The 13860-nt window shown below is 43.8% G+C and overlaps 2 protein-coding genes across 2 annotated transcripts; both read right to left on the reverse strand.

The window, feature by feature from the left end:
* Positions 1–6125: 6125 nt before the first annotated feature.
* Positions 6126–13411, reverse strand: LOC149344482 (uncharacterized). The gene is made up of 9 exons (XM_089546295.1): positions 13296–13411; positions 10214–10410; positions 9744–9920; positions 9527–9610; positions 8979–9041; positions 8089–8145; positions 7630–7826; positions 7394–7559; positions 6126–6547 (listed from the first exon to the last, which is right to left on the reverse strand). Exons 1-9 carry the CDS (start codon positions 13325–13327, stop codon positions 6393–6395), a joined length of 1128 nt encoding a protein of 375 aa, XP_089402421.1. The 5' UTR covers positions 13328–13411; the 3' UTR covers positions 6126–6392.
* Positions 11110–13282, reverse strand: LOC149344483 (uncharacterized). Its single transcript, XM_089542802.1, has one exon. It carries the CDS (start codon positions 13280–13282, stop codon positions 11165–11167), a length of 2118 nt encoding a protein of 705 aa, XP_089398928.1. The 3' UTR covers positions 11110–11164.
* Positions 13412–13860: the final 449 nt, after the last annotated feature.

The raw sequence follows: 13860 nt of genomic DNA on the forward strand, positions 1-13860 counted from the left end.
TTTAAAGATAACATCAGCTACAGTCATTCTCCCTATGAAGCCTCGGCGATGGAAAATTCTCCTCGCCTATTGGGCACTTTTCAGAACGAAGGCCACATTAGAAAAATAATATGCCGAAACCCTTACTGTAGAAGAAATAAATGAAAAATTTGTCACATGCTTAATATCTTCAGCAATAGAAGCCATCCCACAAACGTCTGAAATTGCACGAAAAACACATAAAGTTTGGTGGTCAAATGAATGCTCATTGGCTAAAAAGCAGCAAAAGAAGGCTTGGGGCAACCTTCGCAGATACCCCACTGCAGAAAACCTGCTCATCTTCAAAAGGGCTAGGGCCAAAGCACGATACACTAGACGCAGCGCAGAAAGGGCATGATGGCAACAGTACCTATCCTCCATAAACAGCTCAATATCATCAAAGAAAATGTGGGAGCAGGTGCGGAAATTCACAGGAAATTTTACTCCATTCACATTTCCAATGTTAACAACACCGGGTACTCAAACAACATTAGAAGAGCAGGCCAACATATTGGGTGCGCATTTTTCCAGTTTCAAGCTCATCCAACTACACACAAACATTTCAAAAGCACAAAACAACAGTAGAAAAACAAACTTCCCCGTGGAACATGCATACACAAAGACTACAATAAGCTTATTACAATGCAGGAACTAAACACAGTACTAACATCCGGTAAAATGACAGCACCAGGCCCAGACAATATACATTATGCCATGCTTGCTCACCTCTCTGAGACTGCCATAGAGGCTCTCCTAAAATTTTTCAATAAAATATGGATGAGTGGAGAAATCCCCCAAGCATGGAAAGAAGCAATCATAGTACCCTTCCTAAAACCTGGCAAACCACCAACTAGTCCCACCAGTTACAGGCCAATAACACTCACTAGCTGTATAGCAAAATCATTCGAAAGCATACTAAACATCAGACTAACCTTCATACTTCAGTCCCAGCTACTTTTAGATATACATCAGTGCGGTTTTAAAAAGACATGTTCCACAACCGATCACCTCGTTCGCTTTGAGAACACAGTTCGGGAAGCGTTCATCCACAACCAACACTGTGTCGGGGTCTTCTTCGACCTGGAGAAGGCTTACGATACCACGTGGAGGTTCGGTGTCCTCCGTGACCTAGCGGACCTAGGTATCCGCGGCAGGATGCAGGGCTGTTTGAGCGACTTCCTAAGCAACCGTACATTCAGAGTCCGCCTAGGTGCAACCTTCTCCAACACTTTTATTCAACAAACTGGCGTGCCACAGGGGTGCATCCTCAGCACGACCTTATTCATCATCAAAATGAACTCCATAGGAAAAGTAATCCCAAAATCCATAATGTACTCAGTTTACGTAGACGACCTCCAAATAGCATGCACGTCTTCCAGCATACCTGCCTGTGAGCGACAGATACAAATAACAATAAATAAACTGGCTACCCGGGCAGATAGAAACGGTCCCCGCAGGGAGGCGTCTGCAGCATGCAGACGTTGGTGAGTGGCGACACCACGGGGTTAACCCGAGCATCCGCAGGGACATCCCTGCAGGGGGATGATTGTGAACAATGCGTCACCACGGACCCGAGCATCCGCGCTTAGCCGTGCGTGGCATCGCCGTGTCCGGGGAAAAGGGGATCCTGGTGGTTGAGCCGATGCCGAGAGTTTGGACCCTTAAGGCCCCTCGGCGGAGGCAACACACCACTTTGGCCCCAGCTTCCTGTAGACGGCACCTCCGGCCTGACTCGACCGGAGGAAATCGGCAGTCGCCTTTTCCTGTCCTCCCCTCTATCTTTCACTTTCCTATTTCCTTTCTTACAACTTTCCTGTATCCTCCTCTCTTCTTCGTTTTTTCCTCTTTTTCCTGGCGGCGAGGGTTAACCGTGTGTGACCAACTACCCTGAGTTGAGTCATATTGGGTTATAGTTAAGGTGTACAGCTGGCGTGGGCAGGACTTTCTTTCAAGTTCCTGTCGCGTCCCCTTGTTGGACTCCATGGTGGGTGGCTGGCACCATGACCGAAAAACATCAATTTTTTATGGCTCCCCATCTTTCCAAACTTGATCGCTCTCTCAAAAGAGTGCGGAACGAAGCAGCAGACTTTTTTTCGAAAAAGAAACCGACATTCACTAAGTTTCATGTTATACACAGTAAATGTGAACAAAAGCAAGCCCGAATCATATCCCCATTTCTTGTTACCAAATGCCTAACAGATACCTTAGGGCCTGGCTACAAGGTATCCAAAATATCCAGCGGCGACCTACTCCTCGAACTCCGTGAGAGCATCCAATGCTCGAAACTCTCAAACATTGCTTCCATAGGGGACATCTCTGTCTCCGTGACTGCCCACAGATCTCTTAACACAGTTAAAGGCGTTATCTCAGAGGCTGACTTCATCCACCTAACAGAAACCGAAATGCTTGAAGGACTTTCTGATCAACATGTAATTGACGTGCACAGAATCAAAATCCGCAAAGACAACAAAGAAATAGACACCAAACAGATGGTCCTCACGTTTAACACCAGCAGTTTGCCCGAAACGATCGATGTTGGATACCTGAAAATCACCGTCAGACACTACATACCGAATCCCCGCCGCTGTTTCAACTGTCAGAAGTTTGGCCACGGCTCACAGAGTTGCCGCGGCCGCAAAACCTGCGCGAAATGCGCTTCGAAGGACCACCCTTCTGAGGAATGCGACGCAGCACTACGCTGCGCGAATTGTGAAGGAGATCACGCTGCATACTCCAGGGCGTGTCCGTCCTGGAAAAAGGAGAAAGAAATCATCACCATTAAGACTAAAGAAAACATTTCATTCAAAGAAGCGAGGAGGCGTTTTGCGCTTACCAATTCATTCTCCTTCACAGCAAAACCAAACTTCGCTGATGTGGTGCGCGGGGGCGTAGCACCACACAGCGCTCCGGCACCTGCCGCGGCCACTTCCACCGCGCCTGTGGCAGTGCCATCTACGCCCCAGGCCGAGACAGCAAAAGCTGCTCTGCCAACTACAAGCCAGGGAGTGCCGGCCCACAGGTCAGCATCCCGCAGGACTTCCCCCCGTCGGGGGAGGCCTGACACCCACACGCCCGCGGCTTCTTCGCGGTCGTCCAGCACCTCTTCCGAGGTGATGGACCAAACTCCCAGCCCGTCTGCTTTACAGCGGCGGAACAGCTCTCTTGAGCGAAAAAAAGGCAGGGCTACCATAACGGCCCCAGAACATAAGTAAACCTCTCGTTGCTCCTACCCCAAAACATAAACATGGCTTTTCTAGTTCAGTGGAACTGTAGAGGAATATTGAGAAATTACGATGACATAAAAAACATTTTAGGGTCAATGTCACCCGTAGCCTTATGTCTCCAGGAAACCAATCTAGGTCCACAACATATGAACATCCTGAAGCATTATAAAACTTTTAGACGAGATCGTGAGCAGCCAAAAAGACTCTCTGGAGGCGTCGCGATTATCGTACAAAGCGGCATTCCTGCTCGAGAAATAAAACTCAGAACAAAACTTGAAGCCGTTGCTGTCAGTGTTGTCAGCCATAAAACAATTTCTCTCTGTTCTGTATATATTCCTCCACATTCTACATTAACAGTCCACGATTTACAAGAACTTATCAATGAACTTCCAGAACCGTATCTAGTAGTTGGGGACTTTAACGCTCACTCCCCTTTTTGGGGAAGCGAGCACTGTGACTCTAGGGGTCAAATAATCGAAGATTTTATCCTCACAAACAATGTATGTCTTTTAAATACAGGAAAAGCCACCTACTGCTCCCCTGCCTCGGGGAAAATGACCTTTTTAGATTTGTCTTTTAGCTCACCTTCTGTGTTTATTGATTTTAAATGGGATGTCATTGACAACCCATATGGCAGTGACCACCTCCCTATACTAATCACTTTAACTTCCTCACCAGAAATAATCCCAACAAAACCGCGGCGCTGGAAACTGCATTTAGCAGACTGGGGACTTTTTAAAGCAAAAGCCACCTTAGAAAATATACTTTTAGATAATTTAAGCATCGACCAGATAAACGAATTGTTCACAAATTGTATCATAACCGCCGCACTCACAGCTATTCCTCAGTCGTCAGGAGTGGCGCGACAAAACCATAAAGTATGGTGGACAAAGGACTGTAAGGAAGCCAAAAAACAACAAAACAGAGCTTGGGGTAAATTCCGCAGGTATCCGACACATGAAAATCTCGTTAATTTTAAGAAGGCAAGAGCGAAAGCTCGGTACGTCCGTCGGGGTGCCGAGAAAGCATCATGGCAGAGTTATGTTTCATCCATTAACAGTCAGATGACATCTAAAAAAATGTGGGAGCAGGTTCGCAAATTAAATGGAAACTTTTCACCCTTCACAATTCCTTTTTTAACAACACCCGGCACACAAACAAGCATAGAGGAACAGGCAGACATACTAGGGGAACATTTCGCTGCAGTTTCAAGTTCATCTCACTATACACAGTCTTTTTTAAAATACAAAAACACAGCTGAAAAACAGAGGCTCCCAACAAGTGGAGGCACAAATGAAAAATACAATTGTCTAATTACCCTCCAAGAAATCAATAAAGTACTATCTGCCGGCAAAAAAACTGCTCCAGGACCCGACGAAATACACTATGAAATGCTTGCGCATCTTTCCGAGCCAGCCGTGGACGCACTTTTAAGATTCTTTAACGCAATATTCATGTCTGGGACAATACCGGAAGCCTGGAAGAAAGCTATTATTGTACCGCTTCTTAAGCCTAGTAAACCCCCAACTTCTCCTAGCAGTTATAGACCCATAGCCCTGACTAGTTGCCTTGCCAAATCCTTCGAAAGTGTCCTAAATATAAGACTAACCTTTGTTCTTCATTCTGGTGAACTTCTTGATATCCATCAGTGTGGATTTAAAAAGGGATGCTGCACTACAGACCACCTAGTCCGCCTTGAAAATACTGTCAGAGAAGCTTTTATACACAAGCAACACTGTCTTAGCGTCTTTTTTGATTTAGAAAAAGCATATGATACTACCTGGAGGTTCGGGATCCTCCAGGACTTAGCTGAGCTTGGCATCCGTGGCTGAATACTGAACTCAATTAAATACTTTTTGAGTAACCGTTCATTTAATGTTCGTCTAGGCTCAACCCTTTCAAGGGATTTTATTCAGGAAAATGGAGTGCCTCAAGGGTGTATTTTAAGCACAACTCCCAACTGAAAAAACGACCTCGGCCCTATGTTGGGCCAAAGTCGGTAGCCGGCCTGGCCGACCTTGGCCCTAGCTTGGCAAACTAGGTTGGGCCGAGGTCGGGATTGGTTATTGGCCTCACACCGGCCGACCTTTGGCTGCCAATATAGGGCCGAGGCCGTATGCCGACCTTGCCGTCGCCAGCCAGTGCCCTGCTAGATTGTGAATCAATGACAAATCATGGTTACCTTATCTATATATGACGTTTGAAAACTAAATTTTGGCCATGAGGAATCTGACCTGTATGCACAGGCATCTTGAGGAGACACAAACAATGAAGACGAACTTGCAGCAATTATTAATGGGTTCCTTTATGCAGACATCAGTATACAAGCAGTTCCACTTGTTGTAAACGCATGTGTACGGTGAAATCTTACAAAATACTGAAAAGCATCAAACTCATTTCAGCCATATATATCTTTTATTATTGTATTCAGAATAACTTTCACCAGGAATGCTACCGGGTGACTGGAAGGATGACTAGATTCTAACAACTTTCTTCATCCGGCTCAGCACGGGTTTCGTAGGGGACTTTCCTGCGAGACCCAATTGGCAATCTTCACTTTCGACCTGCATGCTAACCTCGACCGTAACATACAGACCGATTAATTATTTCTAGATTTCGCGAAGGATTTGACAAGGTACCACACTAATGCCTATCACTGAAACTAGCCTTTTATAAATTTGCACCCTAATATTCTAGACTGAATTAAAGAATTCCTAGCGAACTGTTCTCAGTTTGTTTCGATCTATTAACAATCACAACTCAGGCACTCTCCCCATAACATCGAGTTTCCACAGGGATCTGTGCTCGGTCCGCTTTTATTCCTAATATGTATAACGATCTGGCGCCACAAGTATTGTGTAACACCCATTTCAGATCGCCCGGCCTCTATCGCGTACTGCAACTTTTTCGGGTTCTTTTTTTTCCCGCACCATTGTTGACTAGAATGCCCTCCCTGCCGATGTTGCCGCCATCACTTGCCCACCTTCATTCTTATCCACTGTAACCATTTGTATGATACTGCAATGATTGTTCAATATGATTGTTTATGATTGCCGCACATTTATGATTGTTGAATATATTAACCAACCCCTTATGTAATACTCCCTGAAGGGGGTCTTTAAAGTGAAGAAAGAGAAGTGAAGTGAAGTCTTATTCTTCTGTGCCCACTGCCTCCCTTGCACGAGTCGGCTGGCGCCTCTGGCTGCGGCCACCCTCCCGATCCTGCGCGCCAATCAGCCAGCGCTTTATAACAGCGCTGCTTTTCTGCAGGGTTGCTTCTTCAGGGTAGTGTGCTCTCAGGCAGGCTACGATAAAAGAAGAGAGCAAAAACAAATGCCACCACTTCAAAAAGGCTCAAACCAGCTCAGCAGTGATATTCCAACCAAATAATCCGGTGCTTTGTAGTCCAGACTCGGATATAACAGTAGTCAGCACTATATTCTATAATCATTGCAATATTCACTTTAAACCCAAAATAACATGCAGCAATGAGGGCAAAATGCAATAACCTAGAATAGCTGTCCTTTGTACATAGCATCCATTATGATATATTTGTGGGCAGTGTTCAAAGTCTTCACAACAGTATTATAAATGTTTTAGCTAAAATCAGGGCCTTATATACAGAAAAATTAGGCATTGTGTGTACCATTGTAAATAGCACTAAACAATTGCAAGCAGCATTATAAATTCAATATTTTTACAATTGCATGAAACCTGATGCTGTATACAGTAGCAATTGTTGAACAAGTTGCTTTAATGAGGCAATCTAAGCCAACAATAAAACAGCTACACTGCCGCCAACATGCATATTTACCCTTATATACAGGCAAATCATTTACAACCTGCATTTCATTACGTCCACGTCACTGCAGTGCCAAAATTAAGAATGTACACGAAATTTTTTCATGACAAAGTAGACTAAATAGAATAGAATCTCGAAGCACTTAAAATTATTTTTTTCCTCGGAAAACATTGCGGGATTTAATGTCCCAGAAGCAACACATGGACTATGAGGGACACCTTAGTGGAGGGCTCCAGGAATTTCCACCACCTGGGACAAATGTATTGTACTGAAGAATATATGGCTGGTAAAATGACCAGCATGTTTAGCACAGCATGACAATTCTTCACCAGTGTAAACAATCACTTACCCAGGATCATGTTATTGATGTTCTTCATCTCAGCAAACGCGTGCTTGCAGCCGTGAGACCCTTTCCAGCTGAATCGCAGTGATGCTGCTTTGCTCATCAAGTTTCGCATCAAAATTCGCACTGTGTCTTGAAAATCCGTGCCGCCAAACCTTGAGCAGTAGTTTGTCTGCAGATACATCATACCAAACATTAAAGAAAAGCCGAGGAAAAGTTTAAAGAGCAAAAATTAGACTTACAAGTACTTCCATGTTCCCTTCCGAGGAAAGATACTCTTCAATTGCTTGGACATCTTCCACTGTTGATGCAGGTAGCTTTGGGCAATCTTGGGGCAAAACTAAAGCTCTTGCTGCTTTGCTTGCAGTTAGCAGTGATCTCAAACTCTTCAGCTCGATGATTATTTTCATCTGGTTGTCAAAAACTTTCTTTTCGAAGGCTACAAGCAAAATAAGAACAACTTTGAGGCAAAATCCAGAAAAAGGGAATTTGACTTCTGCTAAGTACTAAGCAGAACATCAGCCCTCTATGCACTACAGTCGAGTATTTAGAACTTCAAACTTATATATTGTTCCTCTTTACAGGCCCGAATAACTCGTACATCAACATCTAAAGTATTGTCAAAGGCACAGTGCATCATATATTGTTTGGATAGCAAATAAACTGGTACTAAAGAAAAAAAGCTGTAGGTGCACTCATACCTGTGAACCATGCAGGCAGGCTACCGGCCTCTTTCGGGACACTTGTGTTTGCAGGAGCTGTAACAAACAAAAAATATGGTACCTATTTTTATACACATTTCCCATAAGGAGCATCTCATACCCGTGCTGTAAGCATTAACAGCTGTGCTGTTACAGAGCATTAAGTTGAAATGCCATTACAGTCGAAAGAGCACCACAGAAACATTCGACAGTTTCAAATGCCTTCGAAATGCAAGTTTGTGTACCCCAGTGCACGATGTATTCAAGCTATAATTTGTAAAATGAAAATTTACAAGTGAATACCTGCTTCTAAGTGAATAAATGTGAGCTGACCCCACATGAAATGCCTTTTTATTTACTGTAAGGAATGCGCTACTCAATGTGGTGGCTTGGAGGTGTGGTTTGGCCTTTACCAGCTTAGTTTTGAAGTCCATGTTCATCGGAAGCGCAACACATAAAGGGAGTGAAATGACACCAAGTAAACATACACAACACAAAAAATGTCACACAATAAAAGTAAAGCACTCAGCCCACAGCAAGGCTTTTAGATACAAGTTGGACCCAGTAAACAAAAGCCCCCAATTCTATACAGCACATTTTATTACTGATAACTATGTATCCTCAGAGTCCAGCCTCATAAGCTTCAAACATTGAACTAAGGCTATCAAAACTAAACTAGGCAGCAGCAGCGTCACTGTAGTATGCCAGATGTTGAACCTTTCAACTGCCTTTGGAAACCATCATGGAGCAATGTACAGTTTACACAAGTCAATGGTATTCGGAATTTTTAATCTTATTCGACTCATTTCAGTATGTGTGCAGCATAAGATCACACAATAAATAATAAAAATCGAAAGATAAGGTTGTAAAAAACGCAGCCGATATCACACCTGCTTCACAGTCAGTGCTGCTGTCGTGACCCCATGAGGGTGTGGTGGCTTTGTCCTGAAGACCTGCAATTTCATTGCAGAAGCATATAATTTTTAGATGCAAATGTTTCAGTCGTAAGCACAATACATTGCTGAATCTAAGACCCTCGAAAGCAAGAGAAATTAGTTGGTTACTGACAGTAATTAAAATCACTACTAAATGACGTACAGCCAGCTTGAAATGAACTACAGACAAAATGAAACAGTAAAATATATAGAAATAACTCCATACCACCATGTCTGGCAAATCTCTCTGCTAGGCGAGACATTCCTGGAAGCTCTTTCATGTGCCTGTTTTTTGTCATAGGTGACTTAGAATACACCCTCTGAACAGGTCTTTCCCTTGAAGCCACGAAGCCATCTATAAAGTTTTCAGAGACATACTTTGTTGCAATATGCTCTTCAATGTTTGATTCAATGAAGCAGTTTAAGGTCAATATAGACTAAACAATATGATTATGCCTAATTACTTTCACATAAAAATATGGCAGCACACAGCAGTGTTATACCTTGAATGTGGACTTGTTGTGAAGAGTTGCCTCTGAAGGGGGTATGTTCTTGGACATCCTGGCTCATGCCAGATATTTTCCTTCCTACATGAAAGAAATATAACAACAAAGGAAAATAACTGCCCCACAGAAGAAAAATCATGTATTCAGCAATAGTGCAATTGAGAAAATTAACAAGCAAGTCACAAGAAATGAGCGAAATGCAACAAGCACTAACTTTTCATCCTAGTGCTTGGTGACCGAACCACGAGAATGTCGTCACCACTTTCGCTGTCCGAAAGAAGCACTGCCTTTCGCTTTCTCCGGCGCTTCTTTTCAGAAACTGAGCCTTCCGAGTCCAGATGTGAAGTTATAAGCGCATGTGGAAGACACTCTTTGGCGCGCTCATATGTGCCTGGGTCAAGAAACAGTTTTAGAGCACCCGTGAGAAAGTTTTCAAATTTTAATAACGGCATATAAACAATATTTCAGAAGCATTTTTGTGCAGTAGGTGGCAACTTCATACAAAGAGTACTGTTATGTTGCATCATCTTTAAAAGAGAATTGTTGCTAAACACATTCTTCCTAACCTTACACCAAATAATAAAAGTTCCAGTACTAAAGCGATGCATGTCCATTACAAAAGACCAGACATAGACAGCCTTGTGCTATATTATCACTATAAAAATGAAACAAAATGGTGCTCACTTTTAGTTGCAAGAATTCTTGCCTTGTAGCCTTGCCAGTTGTCCTCTACAGGTACTTCTAATGAAATCATGCGGTCAACTTCCTTTTTTGCTGTCGTTGGTGGCCAATAGCAAGTTGCACTACCACCTTCCCTTCTCACCCAGCTTTCGGGCACCACATACGTGCTACCTTCGTCAGTAAATTCCACAATGTGAAACCTGCAGGGAGAAGTATTACAATATGTGTGAACAAGACATGGCACATAAAACAAAAACCAAATGAGAGATGGACAGTATAGTGTGGCACAGGAGCCGAATGCGCTTCTAAGAGCTACAGAGCTACTTCACAATTAACCTGATCCTGGGGTATTCAGAAATCAGCATCAAATGCAAGCAAGACTATATGTACTCGCATGCTTCATTCACCCAAGGGCAGTGTAGTGCCTGTCACTGTGGCTTAAAAAGTGAAAATCCCTTGGCTCTAGTTCAGCAGTTAGAAGAAAATCAAGAGCTTCATCTGGCTGCTAAGAAGAGCTTCTGTGTGCATGCATCAACACAGCATGCATATAAAACACTGCAACATGCTGGCATCAAATGATTGTTGTGCTTACGTTCTAGAAAAATGAGCCGGTGTTTCGTAGGCAAGAAGAAACACACGGAGCTGAATCTTGACAACTCCAGATGTCACAGCCGCAAACACTTCAATTAGCAGTTTTGCATTGTCACGTCGCAACTTCAGAATCACTAGCACTTCACATCAACAGCTTTGGGTTCGCAGCCACATACACAGTGCACTGACATGATCTTCATGATGCATTAGTAAAAACACGGGGGTTTTCAAAAGCCACAAAAGCACCTACAACTGGAGTATGCAAAAAAACAGAGAAAAATACTTTTAAAGGCAAAAGCTGTCTTTTGCAGATGATCTCAAACAACAAAGATATTTGAAATGCCTGGGCAACATGAAAAGAAGTCAGAAGAGGTGAAACAGTGGAAAAAAAACATCCTTTCCCTTGAAGGGCAAAAGCAGGCCTTTGCAGACAACGTCAGAAAATAAAAATACTTCAAGATTGCTGCCACGAGAAGAAACTTTAAAGACTGACAGTAGCGATGACCTACAGGGTCGTGTGTAGAAGTCGCCTTCGTTCTTGCGCAGTTTACCAACAATGAGAATTTCGGACCCAGACAAAAGAAAATTGCTGACAAGAACAATCCTGTTTCTACTAAGTAAGAGGCAATTGTCTGGCTGTTTTGTTCTTATAACGCTCCCCCTCCACACCACTTTACGGTACTGCTTCAGGGTAGGGTATGACAAAGCAGGACCACTGGAATGACAAGAAGAGGGAAGGACTCCACATGCAGAAAATTCAGCACTGGATCCACTTCCAACAACTGAACAGGCTTGTTCTTCCATGATTCTGCTGTAAAGCTGTTCCAAAGGCTTCTTTCCACACCTCACATGAGCCTTGAGATCTTTCAAGTAGTTCTCAAAAGCGAAACAACTAAAGTTATCCAGGCAGCCAAGCTGCCGGCAGTCATTGGCCAAGTGAATGAGACCATGTACATTGTAAATTAGGGACTCTTTCCCATAAATTGACTTGCACTTGCTTACAAAACTGCGCAGCAACTGATCAGCATAGTCTATGAAACAGTCCATTGAAGAACAAGAAAGAATTGCAATGCCAACATGTAACTGTAGAAAGTGCTCGTACATAGCCCTCGGCAAAATTTTCTTCAAAACAACAGGACCTGAATACAACAAGAACTGTCTGAACTCTGTAGCCTTCCATCGCTCAAACATGTCGACTGCTCGGGGTTTTCGTGCAAAATCACTAGTTATGTGTTGTCGCATTGTAGCCAGATGCCCCGATATTTGCATAACTGAGAAGTGTGCCAGCCGCACTTTTAATGGACCTCGCAACCAGTAACCAATAAGCTTTCGCACAACACCGAGGCACACCAAATGCATGTAGTCTAATGGAAAGCTTGTTACCATCGGGATACCAATTGATGTCAATGGGGAAATGCCTTTGTGATGCTCCGTCTGAGTTTGATCAGCAAATGACTGATCGGTGCGCAGTGGGCTGTCCATGTTTTGGTAAGTAATGCGCCCAAGATAGACGCCCTTGGTGCAGCACTTGTCACATCCATAGTAGCCAGAAAATAATTTCGTGGCTTTCACAAAGGCCTTCGCTGGTGCATCACAAAGAATGGCTCTTAGTACCACCTTATAAGCAGTGGATTTGTGTAGAATACCATTTGACAGCAGAGGGCCCATTTCTTCAATGAACGCTTTGAGGTACTCATCCAGACAAGCCGGTTTCGATGTGCCGCAAAAGATCCCCACAGGAAAAATAATATCAGATTGTTTGCTGTGAGGGTGGTGAACCTGTACAAGTATGGGCCATACTTGTGTGCAACTGCTCTTAAACAGAGGCAGGCCATCGATGTTGACTGATATTGAGAGAACATTACTTGGAACCGAATGCCACATGTCCAATGCACGCAATAAGCCTCTCTGAAGGCCAAAATGAACGTACTCACCATTGCCGAGTTTTTCAAGCGGCACGCTTTGTCGCGTGGACACTAGAGCAGACTGTGTCTTAGGAAGATCAGTGAAGTGCGGCCTAAGAATGTCAAGCAGTGAATTAACTGCCGCTCTCCTGATATGATGCTTCACAGCCCAAGCCCTCAACTGGCTCCTTATCCCCTCTGGACACTCGGCATTATCGGGAACATCAATCAAGTCATGTTCATCAGGCTCCACAGGACCAGCGTTTTGGCCGCGCAAGTCACTTCCATCTGACTCAGCTTGATCTGCACTTGAACAACACTGTGCCTCTGCTGCGATGACAGAGGATTCAAAAGTATTCACTGCTCCATATGCTTGCCCTAAGCTGTCGCCGAGCGGTGCAAATCTATCGTTTCCAACACTTGCTAAACGTGATGGATTGTCGGATTGCAAATGGGGGAATGTCTCAGAGCAAGCTGCCGCCTCTGCGTCTTCTGTGACTTGCTGCAAACACCGCACGCTGCCCGCCTTCGCCAGATAAAGCTCTCGGCGACGTTTCGCCCTCAAGAACCGCTCCATGATGAGGTCTTACCTTCCGACGTTTAGATCAGGCGGTGTTGTCATGGTGAAAGGCCAAGACACGGCACTGCAGGAACAACCAATGCTTCAAATCCAAAGCACTCTGCCAGCTACGCCGCTACAGCGTAATACGGAACTTTAGACGCGACGCGACGAAAGAGTGTAAAGCGCGGGAAGGGCATCGCGTCGCAAATTCAGTCGTTGTGACTGACACCGCGCTTTCGTAGATGTGCTGTCGAAAATATGTTCGCAAGAAACAAAAGTAATATAAATGTGTTATTTTATTCTTTGTTCTCAAATTATGCAAGTTAAAATTTACACTGCCTCAGTACGTCTACATAAAAAAAAATTTACTTGCCAGTTTCAATAAAACATCGAAACAGAAACTTTTGAGTTTCGGTTTCGTTTGATGTCAGAATAACGGGACTTTCCTTTTTATCTCTCGATGAAACTGCACACGTCCGACAGTTATTTAAATGCTCAGCATTAAAACGAAATTGATGCAGCAGCACTGCACCTGCATATTGCTTGCACATTACATTTCACCGATTGATAACTTAATTAGGCTCACCATGCAT

The sequence above is a fragment of the Amblyomma mixtum genome, chromosome 5 (genome assembly GCF_055824585.1).
Source record: "Amblyomma mixtum isolate Tamu chromosome 5, ASM5582458v1, whole genome shotgun sequence".
NCBI lineage: Eukaryota > Metazoa > Arthropoda > Arachnida > Ixodida > Ixodidae > Amblyomma > Amblyomma mixtum.